Source organism: Drosophila erecta, unplaced genomic scaffold (assembly GCF_003286155.1).
Source record: "Drosophila erecta strain 14021-0224.00,06,07 unplaced genomic scaffold, DereRS2 tig00000000-arrow-pilon, whole genome shotgun sequence".
NCBI classification, from domain to species: Eukaryota; Metazoa; Arthropoda; class Insecta; order Diptera; family Drosophilidae; genus Drosophila; species Drosophila erecta.
In genome coordinates, this window is record NW_020825194.1 from 27,566,467 (window position 1) to 27,586,800 (window position 20,334).

Here is a 20,334-nt window from a genome sequence, read left to right on the forward strand (position 1 = left end):
GAGTTGGAGATCAGGGTTTCGAAATTTCTAAGCAATGTGTTCTATTTTACACATACATATATATAGTCTGCAGTAATCTGAATGTACAGTGTAAGTTGAAGGGAACGACTAAAAACCAATGCGTGCTGTCAAAATTGTCGGCAAATGTTGAAAATAATGAAAACATTTAGTCAATGGACTCCTCAAACAATCTCTAAAGTCACCACGACCTTCCAAAAATAATTACAACACTTGTTTATAGGGCTTTTTTCAGTTTATTTTGCGGGTTTTGTTGCTGGTTGCTGTGATAACTTTTAAATTTACTCTGCGTACTTAAGCTTGAAAAAATCTAAGGCCGAAAATGTATGTACGTATATGCGACGAAGCTTCCAATCCCTCGATGTTTTTACAGTGTATTAGTCGATTTTTGTACTAGAAAGCTGGCAGATGGGAGGGGATGATGAGAATGAAAGCGTTTCGACAAAAAATTAGCTAAGTCTTAACGGCTAGGTAGTCAATATGCTTAAGTAACGTCGTTTAAAGTTAAGGTTACGAGTGCGTTTTTACATGTATGCGATATTTACCTCATATTTTATACATTTACGGTAAGTTTACGTCGAAGTTCGTTATTTTTAGTTCGTTTTGTTTTGCAACTAGAAAACTACGTTTAAGTTTACATAACAGTTAAATAGCAAGAAATATGTCAATATTTCGATCGTACATCTTTTTGTAATGGTAATATTTAAAATACATAATAGTCGTGTTCAAAGACGAATCCTAAATGAGAGCTTTCGACTTTCGCCTTTCGGTTCAACAGCAAATTTTCAATTATCAGGTAAAAAGTTCAAAGTGCTTTCCTCAACTTTCAGAAATATTTGGTTTTCACATTGCGCCACAAGGGCCAGGTTCTGCAGCCGCTGGCAGCAGATCCAGTCCAGCGAGGAGGCCGACTCCTCCAGGCTTCCTTGGGCTGGTCCAGTTCCCCCAGCAGTGGTGGTGGGCGTGGCCACGGGTGGGGCGGGCGGCGGTGGTGGCGGCTCCTCGGGCCACCAGTTCTCCCACTCTCAATACGCCGTCGCTGCGCCGGGGTGCATCAGGTGGTGGTGGTGGTGGTGGTGCCCAAAGTGGTTCAGCGGGTTCATGGCCTCCGCACTGCCGCTCGGCGCCGTCGTGTGGTACCAATCGCTGGGTGGGTGGTGCTGGGCCGCCGGGTGATACAGTAGGTGGTGGTTGTGGTGCAGCATCGAGGCGGAGGCGGCCGCGGCCCCCGGGGAAGGCGCCGCCTGGTGGTGATGGGGGTGGTGGTGGTGCGACGGCGGCGGTCCCAGCGGGGGTGGCAGGTAGGCGGAGGCGGAGGCGGCCATCAGCTGGAGGGCGGGCGAGGACTTCGGGTCGCTGGGATGGGCGGTCAGCTGCTGCTGCTGTGCCTGTTGCTGCTGCTGGTGCTGCTGCTGTTGCTGCTGCTGCTGTTGCTGCTGCTGCTGCTGCAGCAAGTGGGAGGCACTGCTGCTGGCCGTGCTGCTGCTGCCACTGCTCGAGGCTCCCAGGTGGACACTGTGCATCGGATTGGGCTCCGACTTGATCGAGTGCGGAGAGGACTTGATGCCGCTTCCGCCGCTCAGGCTGCTCACCCCGCTGCTGCTTCCTGCACTGCCATCCAGGCGGGTGGAGGGCGGTGTCTGGGCTCCACCGGTGATAATGCTCGAGCTGGAGCTCTCCTCACCCTCGCTGTCGTAGCCGTGGGAGGGACTCTTCTCGTCCACGTTGCCGTGCACCTGGTGGGAAAGGCAGAAGTAAGAGCGAGTTAGTTGGCGTCTAGAAGTGACATTGATGAAGCTCCAGTTGTGCTCTTTTAATAATAATAATCTAACTGCAGTCGAGCTCAGCTTACCTTCATGTGCTTCCGCAGCGAAGAGGGATGCGTGTAGGACTTATCACAGCCATTGATGCGGCAATTGTAGGGCTTGTCCGATGTGTGGACGTGGGAGTGCTTCTTGCGGTCCGAGGAGTTGGCGAACCGGCGATCGCAGCCCTCGTGCTCGCACTTGAAGGGCTTCTCGCCTGGAAGTAGGCAGGAAAACAGAGGTTTCAATCAGTTGCAGTGGGTGAAAATACTAATACTAATACTTAAACTGTATACGATTATACTTGCTACACTGTGGCAATAAATGTGTTATTTATGTGACACGCATAAAATAAATAATGGCAGCAGCAAGAGCACAACATCGAGAAGACGACGACCATTTATGGGCTCAACATTTTTATGAACTGTCCTGCACACACACACAAACAATTTAATAAAGGTGGGAAACGCGAGAGTCCAACATATTTACGGGAAAAACAATAACAAAATACAAGACATACAACGGGGGAAAATCATATAAATTATGCGGGATCAAGGGGCCCATTGTTCGAGGCATCCCGACCCTGCGACCCGTCCACGAAGTTCACCTGTGCCCATGCCGATTGTCCTTTTTGTTATGTCCCTGGGATGCACAAGAACAAAGCGGCAAGGGCAAGGGGAAAGGGAAAGGTCAGCAGGTTATCGTTATTATTTGATTGCAGTGCGCAACACCTTTTCAATCGAAGAGACAAGAGAGTTCCCCTTTGGCCCGAAGTGATATTTTATTGCTTATTAGAAAATTATTTTTGACGGCGGCGGCGGAGTAGGAATCTTGACGGTAAGGGAGAGAGATTAAATCGGGGCTAAACATAAATAATATGCGGCAGCCTAGAATTTGGCAGGGAATTCAGGGAAATAACCGATGGAACCCTACTTCAAATCTAAACATAATTTTGTGCCTGCCCTATCAACTTCAATCACTTGCCACATTAAGCGCCATTCGAAGCCTGTAAGCAAGTATACGGATACATATGCCCGTATGTATCCGCGGCTAAGTCCACTTAGCATATGGCATTTATGTCGCAGATAAGCGGCCATTACATGCACCACAAGCTTTATGACAATTGCGGCTAAGCGGCTCAGACCCCGATCCCCATCCCGCAAATAAACCCACGCGGATCCGCTGACGATGACAACAATCGAACATTTTCACACCTCGAGCTTAAAGCGGACAATCGCTGGGGGCGGGGGCAGTAGTGGGTTAAAGAAAAGCTGCCAGCTGGGGTCCAGGTGGGGTTTCGGGGTTTCGGGGTTTCGGGGTAGGGCTTTGTGAGCCCGCGTTTCAAAAGACATCCAGCGGCGACTTCGCAGTCGGCTCGGGCTCAACAAGTTTCAGCTCTTTTCTCGCCTTCGTATTTCACTTTATGTAATTTAATACTAATTTATGTGCTTTATTATCCGCATTTGAATACGCTTTTTATTTTGGGGCTCATAATAAGTCAGAGACACACACTTGTGTGTAAATAAACAGAAATCGGACAGACGCTCTTCGATTTGAATGGCGTGTCGCATTGTGATTGCCTTTGTCTTTTCTATTAATTTGTCAAAATGTAAAACTCATAAATAAGCATTACGAAAGTGCCATCGGGAACCCAGTTATTTTGACAGCTCCCAAGGGTCTCGAGGCAGAACAGGCGTGACGAATGCAGTTCGATCTGCTTTTTGATTGAGTTCAATGAGGGAGTGTGGCGCCAGAAGAATGGTTATGGGTCGGTTACATCAAGGAATTTACGATTTCAAAGTCCTAAAGCATAATATCCAAATGTTATTTGGATAAAGTTAGCATTACTATGGAATCTTGCATCCTGAAGATACTCAGATACTAAGAGCATACAATCTTAGCAAGCTGATGCGTTACACGCTTTATCTCCTCAATCATCGCACGCGGCTTTTAGGTGGCTGTGGGAAATGCTATCTAAAACGCTAATTAGTCATAAATGGGACAGGCAGCTGCCTTGGTTCCGCCAACCCGCTGGGCTCCTAGCCGTGTTATCAGTCTTATCACCTTATTTTCGGGGAACCCAGCGGCGCTTCGGTGCCCGACTGAGGCCATATCCCATATCCCGACTGAACTCGGAAAGCAGAACGAGTCCTCATATCCACATATCCATCTCCTGGAGCGCTGCGGTCTAAACTCAGCGGGGGAGAGATGGCTGAATGCGGCACGCGCTGCGGCCAAGGACATTAAAGGGTTCGGGTCCCGGCTAAGTGCAGCGCAGGATGCGCATAATTTTCACATTCCACTGCGAACTGGCGGGCATTGAAAGTGGAATTTAAATATGTTTTATTGCTTTAAGTTTCGGGGTCCGATGGCTCGGTCCACGGCAAAATAACCGAAATATCGTCGCCCATTTATAAAATGTCAATTTCAGACGACGTTTCCCGACTTCCCCTTCCACTTCTCCTTTCCCTTCCGATGGGGCGACATGAAAGACATCCTTGGCGCACCCTTTTCGGTCCTGGCAAGGCGCCATAAGTACAGTGGGCCCCGTCCCGAAAGACCCTCCTTCCGCCCGCAAATCCCACTTAGGCTGTGCGAATCGACAAACTTATTTAAATATTTCAATAAAGTAAATCCGGGCATATAATGTAGGCGTAGCGGCAAAATAGGCCCGCTGCCTTGTGATTTGCATATTTAGCGTGAGCTGCTGTTCTCCTTTCCTGCTTCTTTTCCGCGGAAAGCCCCAAAATGGTTAATTTCCTTAAAACGGGAAAAAAGCTGCCGCTCCTCGCGGTCGGAACGATTGGAGCGATTGGAACGATTGGAATCGGCACAGACTGCCTGTCATGGCGTTTTGTGTACAGCTGCAAAGTTGTTTGCTTGTTTTTTGGGGTGGTTCTTATATTTTTGGGGTTGCTTTGTAATCTCCTCCCTGCGGATGTGAGTGTGCGTGTGTGTGTGTGTGCGCTCGTGTCTGTGTGTGCGTGGGTTAAGCCAAGAAAGTTGTATATGCCCAAATATATATGTATGTGTAAAATATATGTACCGCATTGTTTGTCGGTGTATATGGCACATGTTTTGGCTTTATGTAACTGCTGCAAAGCTGGCTGTCATTTGCAGACGAGTGCCGAGCCGACGGCCTTTCCTCCCCCATTTTCCCCCCTCTCTCGCCCGCCCACCCCCATTTCCGTCTGAAATTGTTGTTGCTGCGGCTATTATGGAGCGTTGTTTCTTTTTCGACGGGTAATGGGGCTCTCTGATGTTTGGGCCGCAGTCGGCGCAGAGGAGGAAAAACAGAAATGAGTATGGCCAAACTGATTCCATTTAGGCTCGAGGATTTGCTTGGATGTTATTAAAATATGTACGGATGGTAATGACAACAATAAGTTGTTGGTTTCTCGTATTTGGTCAGGGAAATGGGTGGATTTAGTCGCGACTCGAAGAGTTAACCTATACAATAGATACTTCTTAAGGCGTAAGAGTGACTGTGCCACAACCACGGAGTTATTACACGGAGTGTAGTAATGGGAAATATACAAAGGAAATTATTCGAACAAATTTCCTTCGAAATGAACATGCTACGTGGCCTGAAGAGTCTACCAAATCGGTTGCCCAACTCATTACTTATTTATCGCCAGCAAATTCCGTCAGTACAACGATGTCCAGAAATACCCAGACCTGTCATGAGGAAGCAACAGGAGATGTGGAACCGCCCGCCTCCGCGCTTTACCCATATGTGCATATACTCGCACAATACCCTGTTTCTGGACGTGATCGCTGCTAACCAGGCGATGCAAATTAAGCATCATTGACATTCGCTGATTAATTGGAGTGAATCAGGTTTTTAATTTTCAGCAACAAACAACAGATGAAATTAAAAATACACACTGCTCAAATAAAACATATTTTCCGCCCGTCAGAGTGACAGTCGCTTATTAACGGCATTTCGCAGTGGAATTAATTAAAAGCGTTGGGCAAAAAACGCTAAACAGTCTGATTCCAGGGCTCTTCCATCGGGCACCTCCGTCTTAATTGCCGCTAAATAATTGCCCTGGTAAATATTTATTGCCTGCTTATGGACCTCTCAGCACTCGTCCTCGAAGGGCACAATAGAGGGATCCTGGCCGACGCCCTTGCCATCGCCTCTTTTACGTAACAACGAGTGCGCCGAGGGATGAGGATGAGCATCATCATCGCTCATGTGTCAACAGCATGCAATGCGATATGATTATTATTATCTAACAATACAATAACAAAACTGCTACTTTTTGCCTGCCCGTCTCCGTCGCCATCCCTTTCTGCCCTGCAGCTCCGCCTGGGTTGTTGACACTCCTCGTGCTTGAAAATCCTGAGCTCATTGTGTATCTGTATCTGTATCTGTATCTATATCTGTGTTTGGGTTTTGTGCTGTATCTGTGTCTGTTTGTTTATTTGCAGCACATTTTTTCCGCTGCTGTCGCTTCTTTTTTCTCCTCTATGCCCCTTTTGTTCCTACGGCTAAAGCCGGAAAAGCCAAACCCCGATTTCCTGGCGGTTTACATTTCAATGGGCAATTTTCCATCGCCCCCCCCTTTGTCTCACTGAGCCCACTGAGAGGGGGGTTATTAGGGGCAGCGGCTATTTATTGGAATATTGCTTAGATGCAACGACTTTATAAGTTCTTTATGAGCAGGTGACTTTGAGAGTAGCTCCTGGTCGCCAGGATTCACTATGCCACTAGTTATCTGGGCATACACATTTCCCTGTCGCCTAATCCTGCACATCCCAGCACATTTTCCCACACGCCGCTTACTTTGAATATTTATAACAGTTGCCTGCATTTGATGACCAAATTAATGGCCAACAATTCCGCTCCATTCCATAATAATAATAATAAAATCATAATTTAAGTGCAATGAATGCCGCTTGTCAACGGCCAAATGCAAAATCCTCAGGCTCATCATCGGGGCGACTATGATCATTATCATCGTCGTGGATGAGGATGTGCACCCCTCGGCCGGAGAAGTTACCTATGGGTCTGGTCTGCCACACAGTCGGTCCATTGTTTGTTTGACAAAAACCATCGTTGAGTGAATTCGGTCATGATTTATGATTTCTGCATCCCTCCCCGACGACGCGTTGGCCTAGGAAGACCCCATCCCCGATTTCCAGGGCTAAGCAGCTCGGTCCTCACATAATTTTCGCTATTTGTTTGCAGCTTTGCCGTTGCCGATTGCCGTTTGCTGTCAAGTGATACGTTAATAATTGACACTGGGGTCAGTGGCTGGACGCGCAGTCTCTGGGTTTTCCTGCGGTTTTCTAGTCACCAGATACTTTTGGAAAATGTTACGAAACAAAAACACCGAATTTTCCACTTCGCTGGCGGCCTGTGCCTAATGAGGAAATGAGAGGATATTACATTGGGCAGACCAAGGAAGAGGAGTGTTAGGGAGGCTTAGCCTACACCAGAACCACAACTTGCTTGTCCTTCGTGTCTTTAGCTCTTTCAGTACCACATATTTTGAACGAATCAAGAGCATGAAAATCCCACCCTGCCTAGCATAAAAGCCCATGTTCAGTGCTCGACTCGAAAATAGTGTTTTGTGAACAAATTTTTGTTATTACACAAGGCTGCCACATGCAGACGCCAGACGTCTTAGTCAGCCAGGTCTGGAAAAGTTTTTCCGGCTGCCCCAGTCGAATGTGCAGCTCCAATGCATTAGATGCAAGCCGCACTCCCATGTGGGCAAAACCCGGCATTTGCATATATGCACGTTAGAGGCGTTAGTTGCATGGCAAACTTGTCCAAAATTTGCTCCATTGGCTGGCTCCGTCGGGGCCAGAAAAAAGCAGCGCCCGCCGAAGGAGACACTGAAGTCGGAGCCAGACGAACTGGCCATGTTGGGTCTTGTACTCGTGTTCAGCAAGGCTGTTGCTGTCATTGTTTTACTAATAGCTTTCTGGCTGTCTATCTGCGGATGGAATTCATATATGCCTCATGTCGGGTGTGTTAAATAAGTTTGGACTAAGGGGAGCTGCACAGTCGCATCAATTGGTGGAGAGACCTAAAAAGCGGGCTTGATTCCGAATTTTGGTAGCTGCTAACCAAGTGGACACTGTTCGCAGGAGAAGTAGAGCTTAGCTTCCTTTTAAAGACAGACAGAGCTAATTGACTGGTTCGGTTTCTATGTTGTCAAGTATCCCTTTGGATTCCAGGGCTCAAGCACACTCGAATGAGAAACGGAGCGAAACAATAAGCAAAAGTAGCACTAAGCCCATTGTGTGAACCCGAACTGGGTGCAAACAAGGGCATGGCTGAAATGGGAAGAGCGCAAATGATGCCTTGGAGAAAATGGTAACCCTAGTCGCACCGTTTGACAAAGAAGCATCGGGCCGGGATTAGCCCAAGAAGCAGCTGATGTGCCAACCGCCTGATGAATGAAATGCCGCAAAAAGAAAGCAGAGAGAGAGGAAGTGCCCCTACTGGAGCAGAAGTGGAAGGCCAAAATCCTGAAGAAAGGCGGCCTGGCCGACGCTCTCAAGGATGAGAGGTGTCGCTTTGTCTGGACTCGGTCACGGATCGGTGTCTGTATCTGTTTGGTATCTCCTCGGCCTGATTTTTGCTGCTTAGCCCTCTTTAAGATCTTAATCTTCTCAGCCCACTCACCCTGCTCCGCGCACCCCGATCCCCTTCTGTTTGTTTGTTTTTTTGGGTGCCATCAAGTAGAAAATCTCCTCGGTTGTTTGTCAGAAATTAAAATGTCATCAAGATTGTCATCGCTGGAATATGCGATGTGACAACTCCGGCAACTGGAGGAGGATGAGTCTTCGGTGCGGTTTCGAGTTCGGATTCCTTATCTCAAATGGCTTGTTCAAGTTTAATTGTTGTCAATTCTAACAAGATCCGTGTGCTGATAAGGCCCATCAATGACATAGGGCGATAAATACTTGGGAGGAGTGATTGGAACGAGGTTAGCAGGCGTTGCTAGCGGATTCGCAGTCAGAGTAGTAACGAAAGACCACTGTGCGAAGGCGTTGGATGGGAATTTAACGCGTTAAATACCCTGTTCTCCCCACTTCATAAACGTTTCAATCGCACGTTCTTCAATACCCTTCGCACTTCGCCACCTTCGCATATCTCATCGATACTGCCTAATGAACACATCAAAACATCAACTAAAATTGCATTTGTGTTCGCAACAGTCGAGTAACGAAGCACATCCATATTTCGGGGCAAACGAATACCGAAAGTCGAGGGGCAGAGTATCACATCGCATGGCCCACATCCCGGTGGCTTACACTTGGCTGAGCCCCGAGTCCTGCCGGGCTGCAAGGAAATTCGATCATGCTGAGAACGGGACGCAATTCGAGTGCGGGAATTGGCAATGCGGACCGCATACCTATAGACCTATTTTTACAGTAGCCGTCGGCAGTGCGTCATGGAGTCCATGGATCCATTAGGCCATTAGATATTTTTGGCGGTTGGCGGTTGTAATATTAGCCAAGAACTCAGGCCGCTGTCGTTCCGGCTGACAGGCGGTTGTCACACAAACTCTGTGTACGTTCTGCCTCTAATTACAACTGACAATGTTTTTACAATAAATTGCGTGCCCGGCGAGGCTGTTACTTGCCTGCGACTTTTTGGGTTAAACAATCACACTACGCGTTTGTGGCCCAGCCAACTTGGAGGCGTTCGAGTGGTACAAATTCGGCTGAACGAAGGCGACAGGCGATCCGAAATGTCCCAAAGCCAACAAATATGCATAAATGTGGACCTAAGCTGATTTGACAAGCACGCTTATAGCGCTTTTTTAGCGATCGCAATTTTGTGTGTTTCTGTTTTCTTTTTTCTAAGCGTAAATAATGGGATTTATTTTTTGGTGCTATACTCTGTTCGCAGAGAGTACATTTGCTTGCTGTCACCAGTTCCTGCACTTCTATAACACTTGCAATTTTTGTGGCTCTTTCCCTGATTTCTAATTCAGAACCAAATAGCCAAAACCCTTCCTTTCGAGCAAGCCAAGCAAAACCACTCGGTTTTGGCAAGAGCATACCCAGGTTCACGCAAAAATGCCTGGTCGCTCTGCTCGTTTTGGCTGTTTAACATTTTTGCCCACATGAATAATGATTTCGTTTTTCCCATCAGCTAATTTATACAAGTGGGGCAAGCGCGGGGCCCTTGGCGCGATTTAGGGGATTAGTCAGGCTTTACTTTTCCATAATTCTCGAAAGGCTGAATCAGAATCAGAAACAGAAACAGACACAGACACAGAAACAGAATACCGATGCCCGGGTGCCGGGTGCCGGGTGCCAGTCCCAGATCGAGACCCAGTTCAGGTTGCGAGCTCCATCTCCTACCTGCACCCCAACCCGAACGTGTGCAGATATAAAAAATATGCAAGATGACAGTTTAATTTTATGGTTTGTCTGCTGCTGATCAGTTCTTTATGCGCTGAAATTGTATTCCTACTCCGAGTGGGGCTCCGTCTCCGTCTCCATCTGGGATCCGAGGGCATCTCTTTCGGGGATCCGCTGGAATGCGAATGGAGTCTGGTGCGTGGCTACTTTCGGCTCCTTTCGGGTGAGGAATTTAATTAATTTGAGCGCGACTTCTAATGACAAAGTGGGCGTGACCAGGGCTTAGGAATTGGAACGAAAACTTGCCAAAATGAAAGAGAACCGAGGACAGGAATTTATAGTAGATAAGCCTCATTTATTAACTAGCCGGGCTAAGCAGCTTACGTGCGACCAGCCATGGAAGTGAAACATCCGAGGGTTAGCTCTGCGACTCAGTTATTATGCAACAGCCCAACAAAATGGCTACTTAACTAATAGACTCGAATGGAGGGCCGAAACAATGGCACTGCCAAAGGGTTGGGAGCACAGGACAAACCCCTGCCGCGCTTTAGCCCGTTTTCTACGTCTCTCGCTTTTCGCTAAATGAAATTATAATTCCGGCTCTTTGGCAGCCAGGGGTTAAGCAGCACACACACCTATTCCCGCAAGCATATACTCATATACTCATTTACTCCATACACAAAACTGTTTTGACATTTTAAAAATGCATGGCAAATAGAGAGGATGCAGCAACCCCTCCTGCTCAGGAGCGTGACGGGTGGATGTCCATCGACTAGCATTGTTAGTTCCTTGTTAGGGTGCCACGAAGGGATTCCGGATCGGGGTTGTCACTAATTAGAATGGGTGCGTATGCTCAATTACCATGGATGTGTCATGTGGATGGGCGCTCTGGCCAGAGCTTTGATCCTGCAATAAGCCTTGAAAAATAACTGCTTTTCCATTAAATAGTAACGAGGCCTTCTCGATGCAATTTTCAAGAGTACCACTCAGTTGTTTCATTCCCGCCGTTCCCGCATTCGAAAAATACATTTCAAATGAACAGTGCACGCATGTCGCCAGTACAGGATCGAATTTGGTGTTCTAGAACCATTTACACTAATGTTAAAGACGCCCATAAATTTGCTCGGCACAAGAAAGTTTCGCACTAGTGTCCAGTCGATAAATCTGCCAACTTTGCTTACATTCAGCTGTCAAAGGCTTGGACCACACCAAAAATTTATACACTTTTACTTCCAGAACCCCATAAATCGCCAAAATGCGAGGAGCGAACTTTGCAGCTTGTCAAACTTTTAGCAGATTGCGATCGTGTGTCTCGTTTGACACTTCAAATTAAGCGTAACGAATGCAAGCATGATGTCCTTGTAGATGGTAGATGGTTTCAGTTGTTAGCTGCAAGGGTCTCCGGCGGGTGTGGTGCTAATTAAATGACGAATTTCCCTCGCTGGCCGTTCTGGCCTCCAAATGCATTCTTCATTAGAATGAGTGAGCAGACCCGAGAATTGCTCCTAGAGAGCGTGGCTAATTGATTTTCAGTCGTCAGTTGCCCGGCCAGCGGGAGGCAGGAGGCAGGAGGCAGGAGATCCTTGCCCAAAACTGGGACCAGGTAGTGACGCTAGGGTAATCAGCTCGAGCACATCGCAGGTTTTTTCCACCGCCTCCTCCCGCTGACTCTTCCTCGTCCGCTGGCCATTGTTCTGCCAACAGTCGAATTCTGAGAAGACAAAACACCCAGTTTATCCGCAAAATAAAAAGTGATTTTGACTCTCGCCTCGATGTTTGTATCTGTAGCTGTATCCGCATCTGAGGCTGTTTGGTGTGTGTTTTTGTGAAAACCATTGAACCCGCAATAAAGTCATCAATCATTGACATTTGCCAGCGCTTTGGTTTTCTTGAATTTTGTGTTTTGAAAAATTATTGAATTGGCGCCGAGCGGGCAAAAAATGCATTGAGAAGTGAACTGTGCAAATTATTTGGCATTTCTTTAGGAATCTGTGTTTTGGTCCTGCTAAATATATTACCTCGATTTATATAGAACTGAACAGAGTTTCTATCACTCGCACCTCAGTTACCCCAGAGCTTTCTAAAAGTGTATATAATTGCATAATTCACTTCATCGTTCAGAGCTGAACAAGTCCATAAAAGACTCATTAAAAAAACCTTGCACTCAATTAAATGGAGCCGAGTTGGGGCCGAAAGGGTGTCCTGGCGAGAGGGGGAGCTAATCAAACAACGGTCCCAGCTACCAGGACAATGTTGAATGCTAAACTTTGCCCGCGGCATAATTGCACAACAACAAGGCGCCTGGCGAAGCGGAAGTGAGAGGTTGCACTTGAAAAGCGAGGAAAAGCGGGGAAAGCCAGAGGTGGGTGTTGGATGGGGGAAGCTGGGAGGTTGGAGCTGGTCGGCAGCAGCTTAATGAGCTTGGAAAGAGCGGATCGGGGCTGCGAATAAAAACTAACCACAAAGTTGTTGAATGCTCTTGTGGCAGTCGGATCCTGTGGCCGTTGTAGGTGTTAATGAATAAAGTTGTTTGTGGTCCGCAGGGCGGAGCGGAGCGGAGTGGAGTGGAAAGAGTCGTGTAAAAGACGGCTATGTGTGTGCAAGCCGCACAGCGTGATAAACGCCATCTATCCAGACACACAGACTCTCGGGCCGGTCAACAGAGCCCCAAACAACAAAAAACAACGGCCACAGAGCAGACAAACCTTGATTGTTTGCCGGGCTTTTTTCCCAGTTTCGGGGGCGGAGTCCGGTGCTGGAAGGGCGATACAGGACGGACAGGAGGCTGGACAAAATTGCAGATGGTGACGGTGACAAGTGCAAAAGTTAACACAGTGAAGTCAGTGGAGGGAACGGTGGGAAAGAAACAAAAAGGGAGAACAAGAGACATCGCCACGTGGAGGTTTGTATCAGTTTGGGATCTAGACTCTAAAAGGATCTAGACTCTTCCCACAGCACATAGCAAATGGTTTTATGTTGCTGAGATATAATATTACTCATATATCGTTTGATTCGAATGATTACTAGATTAGAACTTAGTAACTAGTGGTAACTCAAGGTAATACAATCTTTGTTTTAAATAATATGAAAATAGGGGAAGTTCATACTTCATAAAAGTGATTATTAAGCTGAAAGAAACGCGCAAAATATGAAGAACTGACGAAAAACTGAGTAAACACACAGGTTACATTCTCTAATGCTTACATTATGAATTTACCAGCACTAACCATTGGAATATCCACTTTTATCGTTCATGAACACTAGCTAGCACAAAGAATTTCAGCATTTGACTACACTCCAATCTTAAAGTCCACTTCTGCCGCGGTGTATTGACCCCTTCGATCAGTTGGAGCGGCTTCAGTGGCACCACTTGGGGCAGATCTATATCGCCTGGATTCATAAACACGTACTTGACTGGCCCGCTCCCCCTGACGACCCACTGCCCAGCGGCGGGGAGTGGAAGCCAGGTCGTAAATAACCTTTGCATAATCTAAATCAAAAGCTTAATGTAGCATGGAAGGAACCCAAACAGAACAGCGCAGAAACAATCGCAGCGCAAATAAAATAAAGCTAGAGAAGTGGAATGTGTGCGAATGCGTCCAGTAATCCGGCGAGTGTTACCCCAATTTCGGGTTTCGATGGCTTTTTTGAGAGGCCAGCACGGAGTGCCTCGGAAGCATTTCCGAGCCATTTCAAACGGAAGTTTTGACACGTGTCAACACAGTGCTAGAGTGCTGGAGTGTGGAGAGTGTGTGTTTGTTTTCCCTGGTGTCGGTGTCAATGCAATAAAAACAAACACCAATGCCAAGGGACATTTAGCCCAGCCAGCGATGCTGATTGAATTTTTGATTTATGCGATGCGGAGGATGGTACTTCAAGTGCCGGGTGCCATGGAAAGGTTAAAGGCCCCGATCCCAGCTCGATCCCGATCCCGATCCGTAATGAAGTTGTGCGCCGGCCACTTGAAAGCCAATCAATACGAGCATGTTGGCTATCTGCGGCAATTTGTAGCCAGGTCAACCAATCATAGGCACACACAAATCAGTCAGAGGCCCCAAAACGCACTTTTCTGCTGCATCACGGCGGAGAAAAGAAATATGAAATTAGTCAAAAATATCATCATACAGCAACCAACTCACAGCGTCCCCGAGATCATTATAATGCCACATGATTGTTCCAAAATCGAACACAATATGGCGGCGTCTCGAAATCAAATCGAAACATTTTAATTACCTTTCGATGAGTGTGCAAAAGAAAATACTGTTGTCTGAACGGACTTACAGAAATAGCTTTTTTGTGCGGCTAATTTTGTGATTAATGATTCTCTTTGATAGTTTATACTCGCCGAATCTATAAGATGAGGAGCCCGAAAAAGGAGGCCCGACGACTTATTTAAATTCACTTTAGAAAGATTAAAGCCTAATAATCCCCAGAAAAAACGTTTAAAGCCCACGCCAAGCAAAATAATAAAAATGAAGAGCCAAATCAAAAAATACGCGAAACAAAATATATCTCTTCTGGGTATTTCGGAGTATTGACCATATTTTCTTTCCTCTTCTCCAACTTTCAGTATATTAAGCCAAGGCAGAGACCAATAACGGATAATCCAGGACCAACGATATTTACTGGAAGGTTTATTAAACTGAGTGGCGCGTTTTTCAACAATTAAGCGAAACTTTGCTCTGCGCTTTCGAGTTTCATATCCGCTTTCCCAATTTCGCCCTGTTAATTGATTTTAATGGCTGTGTTTCGCCGCTTCTAATGAGCCCTACATGCTCAGCCATAAATTTCAATGGAACAAGTTCAACAGCCACTGGAATCAAAGTCATTAATTTGCGCTAAGCTCCGTTTCTGGCTTTATAGTCCGACTTCTCATAGATCACGACTATACCGCATAAATTGTATTTTTAAACCTCAGAAAAAAAGTAATAAAACCCGGGCATTTGTTTGTGATTATGTTTTTGAAAAGTGTTGAGGCATGGACTTTAAATTCACAATTGAAAGACAATTGAAAGAGAAATTGCATCATTAAAATTGGCATGATTAATGATGGATATAGGAAAAATTTATTATATTCAGAATTCGCATTAAAGTAAGGGTAAGCCCGATAATATCGATTTTAAACCAGCCACAGCGTGCTAGTCGGTTCCTCGACTATCAGATACCCGTTACCTAGCTAGCGGGAGTGAGAGGGCGTAATTTTCAAGCTTTTTTGACACGTCGATAAAATTAGCACCAAAAATACTGTGACAGCACGCAAAGTTCTGAAGGCGACAAAGTAAAGGCTTAAAGTATAAAAATCAAGGAGTTCCTAAACTACATTTTAAAATTGGCATGATTAATGATGGAAAAATGTATTATATTGAGAATTCGCATAAAAGTAAGCCTGATAAATATTTATTAGTTAAGATCGATTTTAAGCCAGTTTAAGTCGGTTCCTCGACTATCAGATACCCGTTACTTAGCTAGCGGGAGTAGGAGGGGGAAATTTTCAAGCTTTTTTGACACGTCGATAAAATTAGCACCAAAAATACTGCGACAGCACGCAAAGTTCTGAAAGCGACAGAGTAAAGGCTGAAAGTATAAAAATGAAGGAGTTCCTAAACTACATTTTCCAACTAAACTACTTTGCCAGTCGAAATCCAAAGTCAAGAGGTGTTAGCTGTTCGCAGGCGGTGGGAAATACTAAGAGCAAAAGTCGAAGTCAACCTAAAGCCGAAGAGTAATCCTTGCCGTGAGGACAACATCTTTGATGGATTTTCTGGGGCAGGAAGGGCTTTAGACGCAGGTTTTACAGGTGTCATAAAAGAGGGCCCGACCGATGGCCAGTGGCGGGTTAAGCCAGGTAGTGGGCGTATCACCGACTTTTGCCGACGGCAACACGCCCACATCGACAACGTGCGGGATTTGCCCAGTCGGGCAAGGGATATGCCCACACAAGGTGTATATCAAGAGTTTCCAGCCCTAGACTGTCCTATTCTGAATATAAATGGTTTAAGTCAGCATACACTTTATACTTTCTATAAGTAATAAGTTCTTTACAAAAACTAAAAACTAAAATTAAATTTAAACTGTCAAAACAGTCATGACCCTGGTATGAATTACTACACATGGCTTAATTAATCCCATAGTAGCATTAGTTTGCCCAAAAAGTTGAAAAGTAATTGTAGGGTCTACATAGAAACTTAAAGTCTTAAGTTGACTTAAAGTCTTGAGTTAACTTAAAGTCTTAAGTTAACTTAAAGTCTAATGCAAAGTCACAGCAGAAAAAAAGAGGTTTCATTGCACCTCCACCGCAGCGTACATTTCAATGGAGAGCTGAATGCTCTGCCGCACTTACCCGTATGCGTCCGCTTGTGGATCTTGAGGTTCTCGCTCCGGGCAAAGACCTTGCCGCACCCCGGGTGCGGGCAGGCGAAAGGCTTCTCGCCAGTGTGGACGCGGATGTGGTTGACCAGCTTGTACTTGGCCTTGAAAGGGCGTCCGTTGCGTGAGCAGCCCACCCAGAAGCAGGCGTGGGTGGTGCACTCGGGTCCGCCGACGTGCTCCACGGTTAGGTGGGTCACGATCTCGTGCATCGAGTGGAAGACCTTGTTGCAGGTCTTTCTGCCGCCCGGGGGCACCAGGCCCGGCTGGTCGGGGTCTATCCAGAGGCACTGCATCTCCTGCTTCACGCTGGAGGCGGCCGAGGCAGGCTGATGGCGCATGTAGCGGAGGAAGGCCCCGGCTCCGGCGGGGTGCATCGCGGACATGGCGTGGTGGGACGGGTGGTGCACCACTGGGTGATGCACTGCCGCCGTCGGGAAGTTGCCGTGATGGTTGTACGGGTGGCCGGCGGCGTAGGCATCCGCCATGCCCATTCGCATCTGGTGGTGGTGGTGGTGACTGTGAAAGGGGTGCTGTCCGAACCCGGAGCCCAGCTCCGCGGCCTGGGCGGGAAAGCCGGAGAAGAGCATGGAGTCGGCTGCGGCGGAGGCCTGTCCGGCGGATCCCGCCACTCCGTAGTCGGCCTCCCTCCTGCCCAGCAGAAAGTCCCGGGAGGCGTAGCTGTTGAAGTGCCCGTATCCGGAATTCTGGTAGGCTGCAGCCGTGGCCGCCGCGGATTCCTGTTCCTGATGCTGCTGCTGTTGCTGTTGCTGCTGCTGCTGCTGTTGCTGCTGCTGCTGTTGGGTCATCTCGAGCTGTTGCTGCTGTTGCTGCTGCGCGTTGCTGTTGCTAGCGGTGGTGTTGGGCGACATTCGCAGCCCGTAGCTGGCCAAGTGGTGCTGAGCCGGCTCAATAAAGGCGTTCATCATCATGGTCACAGTGTTTTTGCTCGTTTATATGTTTTTAATATTGATTCAAGAAGAACTGTACTACAAGCTTTCGATTCGCACTTTGTTAGGCCAACGAGCCCATCACGCACTGAGGTCACCTCACTTAGCTGTATATACTGTGCGCTTGTTTCGCTCTTAGATATTTCTCATGCGACTTGATGCTTATTTACGTAATGCACTCGCGCGCGTTGCGTTTCTGGGGCGTTCGAATCGCAGCAAGACTTGACGCTAACCGAATGCCAAGACTTGACGTTTCAAGATGCGCAGCAGGACTGAAATGCTCCTGAAATTCTAACTCGCTGCTGTTGCCTCGTGAAAATATCTGCCGCCGATCGCGTGTGTGCGAGTGGGAACGACGTATGTACGACGCAAAATGGCTAGAGGGCACGGATAGCACGAGTGCGAGCAGGCCAGCCGTATGCCTTGCCTGTGGTGAATTGCGCTTGCCATGGTGTGTTTCGCACAAGCCACCACTCTGTCGGATAGGCCTTTGCCGTTGGTGCGAGCGTGACAGCTCCAAGAAAATGGCCGCCTCCTCGCATGCTCGAGCATCGGTTAGAAGAGTACAGAGTCTGCGCACTCAGTCCAATTGGAACCCACCCGGGCATAGCGCCCTCTCGCTCTGCAAACTGGTTTCGCGCAAATTAACACCCACTGCGGTTGGCCAGTGGGTGGTGGGCCGACTGCGCGCTGCGTGCGCCTGTGCAGGGGGCCCAAATGCTGATTGGACCGACGGGCAGCCAATTGAAAGCTCGCGGGGATGCATTTTCCAGCCCGCTCCTCATTGTCACGTCGGACGAATAGCCCGCCACTTCGGATCGCCCAGCTGTCAGCTTATCAAATTAGTTGTTTATTTTATTGATTTTAATGATATTAAGCACATTCCGCGCTCGGACATCAGAAATTTCTAGCTGCTTTGTTTGGGTTGCACCATAAAGACGTACGAGATTTCATTAGCGCCAAATCCTCTGTTTTTCATTTGCTACTTTATGGAATTTTCAACAAGCAGTAGTCGAATCAATACATAATCTTGTATCAATCGGCTTGATTGGATTCTGCTGAGTGTGGGGGCATTTGGGGCAGACTGTGAAGTGATATTTCGACTGGGTTGGGCGAAAATCTCTAAATTTATTTGCATACAAAACATATTTATTAAACATATTTATTAAATTTCTAAATGCTTCTAATTTGTATACCTATACCGAATGTATTGCAATTAAAACATAGTTCATTTTTCCCATTTACTTTTTATTGGCAGTGACAACTTTTAAATCTTTTCCTATAAATTGAAATAATTTTTTTAATAGACAGTTTCATTACTTACACAGAGTAAAGCAAGTTATTATTCGTATTTTGCTCTTATTTAATCTTAAGAAGATAATGTCATTCCTTGCTAAATACCTCGTTTTGGTCAACTTGAGCTTACTTATGATGAAAGCATCACATTCCACAATGCATTAAAGTATTGGGGCAAATTGTGACATAAAGCGTCACCGCCAAGCGGTTCGACTATTAAATTGTCAAAACAACTCGGCGGCATTCAGCAATCAGCGAACGGCAATCGACAGTCCACAGTCGTCCGAATGTCATGCCGACCCCAATGCCATTTTAGGACGCGGGCAAGACCATAAAGCAGTGAGAAGTGCACCGAGCTGGCAGGCACCCAGTCCCGCAGAGCTCCAGCGACAAGTGTCACTCGAAATGAAGCCATTGCTCCACATCGAGGATGGAGGATAGAGGATGGGGACGGGGTCGCCGGGGTGGAGCAGATGATGGGCTGCAAATGGAGAAGTCGGCTGAAGTGGCTATCTAGAACCACTCCCATAAATGATGCCTTGCGAGCCACTTGAAAATGGAAGAGCCAAATGGAATAACAATCACATCTTAATAACAAAAACGGAGTGGCGGAGAAAAATCAATCTCAGGGGCTAGCAAACAACAAATTATAAATTTAAAAAACCTAGATACACAAATTGAATGTATGGCCAGCAGGTTGCGGCTTCTGTTGTTGCCTGTGATGCAATTGACCCATTTTGGATTAAGCCAAATTGCACTTTGCAATGCGCTTCAAAGCGCATTTATTATAGACTTAATCCATGATTTGAAGTTCTAAGATGCTTTTTGTGCAATATTCTAAACATCACCATCCATTGTCCATCATTGCCAACATAGCTTGTATATACAAGTTTTATAAAAGCTTGATAATTTTTAAGTATTAGCCATCCGTCGTGTTAATTTAACAATTTTCGTGTGGATTTCACCCCCAAAGGCGGCGGACTCAACCCTCGGCTGTGGCCACAACCAAGCCAAGTGGGCAACCAACCGGTGGGCGTTGGCCCGAGGACATGGCCTCGTGCCATGGGCACGGACTCATCGAACTCGGAGCCGTAACCTGGCGTGGTCGTCTTTGGCACATGTCGCGATCACAGCGGTGAGCACTGTACTGGTCTTTCGCCTGGGGTTCGCATGCGACCCGGGATTCCAGAGCCGGGACTCAAGACTCCAGTTCCAGTTCCAGTTCGGGCTCAGAGTGAATCCCACGGAGCGAGGAGGCAGGGAGGGGTGCAAAGGAGTGAAGTGGGAGCGTGGGAGTTTCCTGTCCAACTGGTTTTCCCCACGATTTCCTTTTACTACTTCTGTGCCGCTGAATGCGCTTCCACAAATGGAAGTAAATCATATCCTGGGAAATGGAAGTAAATCATATGCTGGAAAATATTGTGGAACGCAATAATTATTTGGAACTTGATGAAGTAAATACTCCTTTTAATTCCGCAGAAAGTAAATGCTAAAAATTGTATGAAATCTATATCTAAGAATGACTGCACCTCTTGTGTGTAATGAAACATAAATGCGTTGCC

The 20,334-nt window shown here is 46.9% G+C and overlaps 1 protein-coding gene across 1 annotated transcript; it reads right to left on the minus strand.

Annotated features, from left to right (window-relative positions):
• Nucleotides 1-237: 237 nt before the first annotated feature.
• LOC6552101 (pair-rule protein odd-paired) lies at nucleotides 238-17,788 on the minus strand. Its single transcript, XM_001978835.3, has 3 exons — nucleotides 16,501-17,788; nucleotides 1,871-2,040; nucleotides 238-1,754 (listed from the first exon to the last, which is right to left on the minus strand). Exons 1-3 carry the CDS (start codon nucleotides 17,456-17,458, stop codon nucleotides 1,044-1,046), a joined length of 1,839 nt encoding a protein of 612 aa, XP_001978871.1. The 5' UTR covers nucleotides 17,459-17,788; the 3' UTR covers nucleotides 238-1,043.
• Between the last annotated feature and the right edge of the window lie 2,546 nt (nucleotides 17,789-20,334).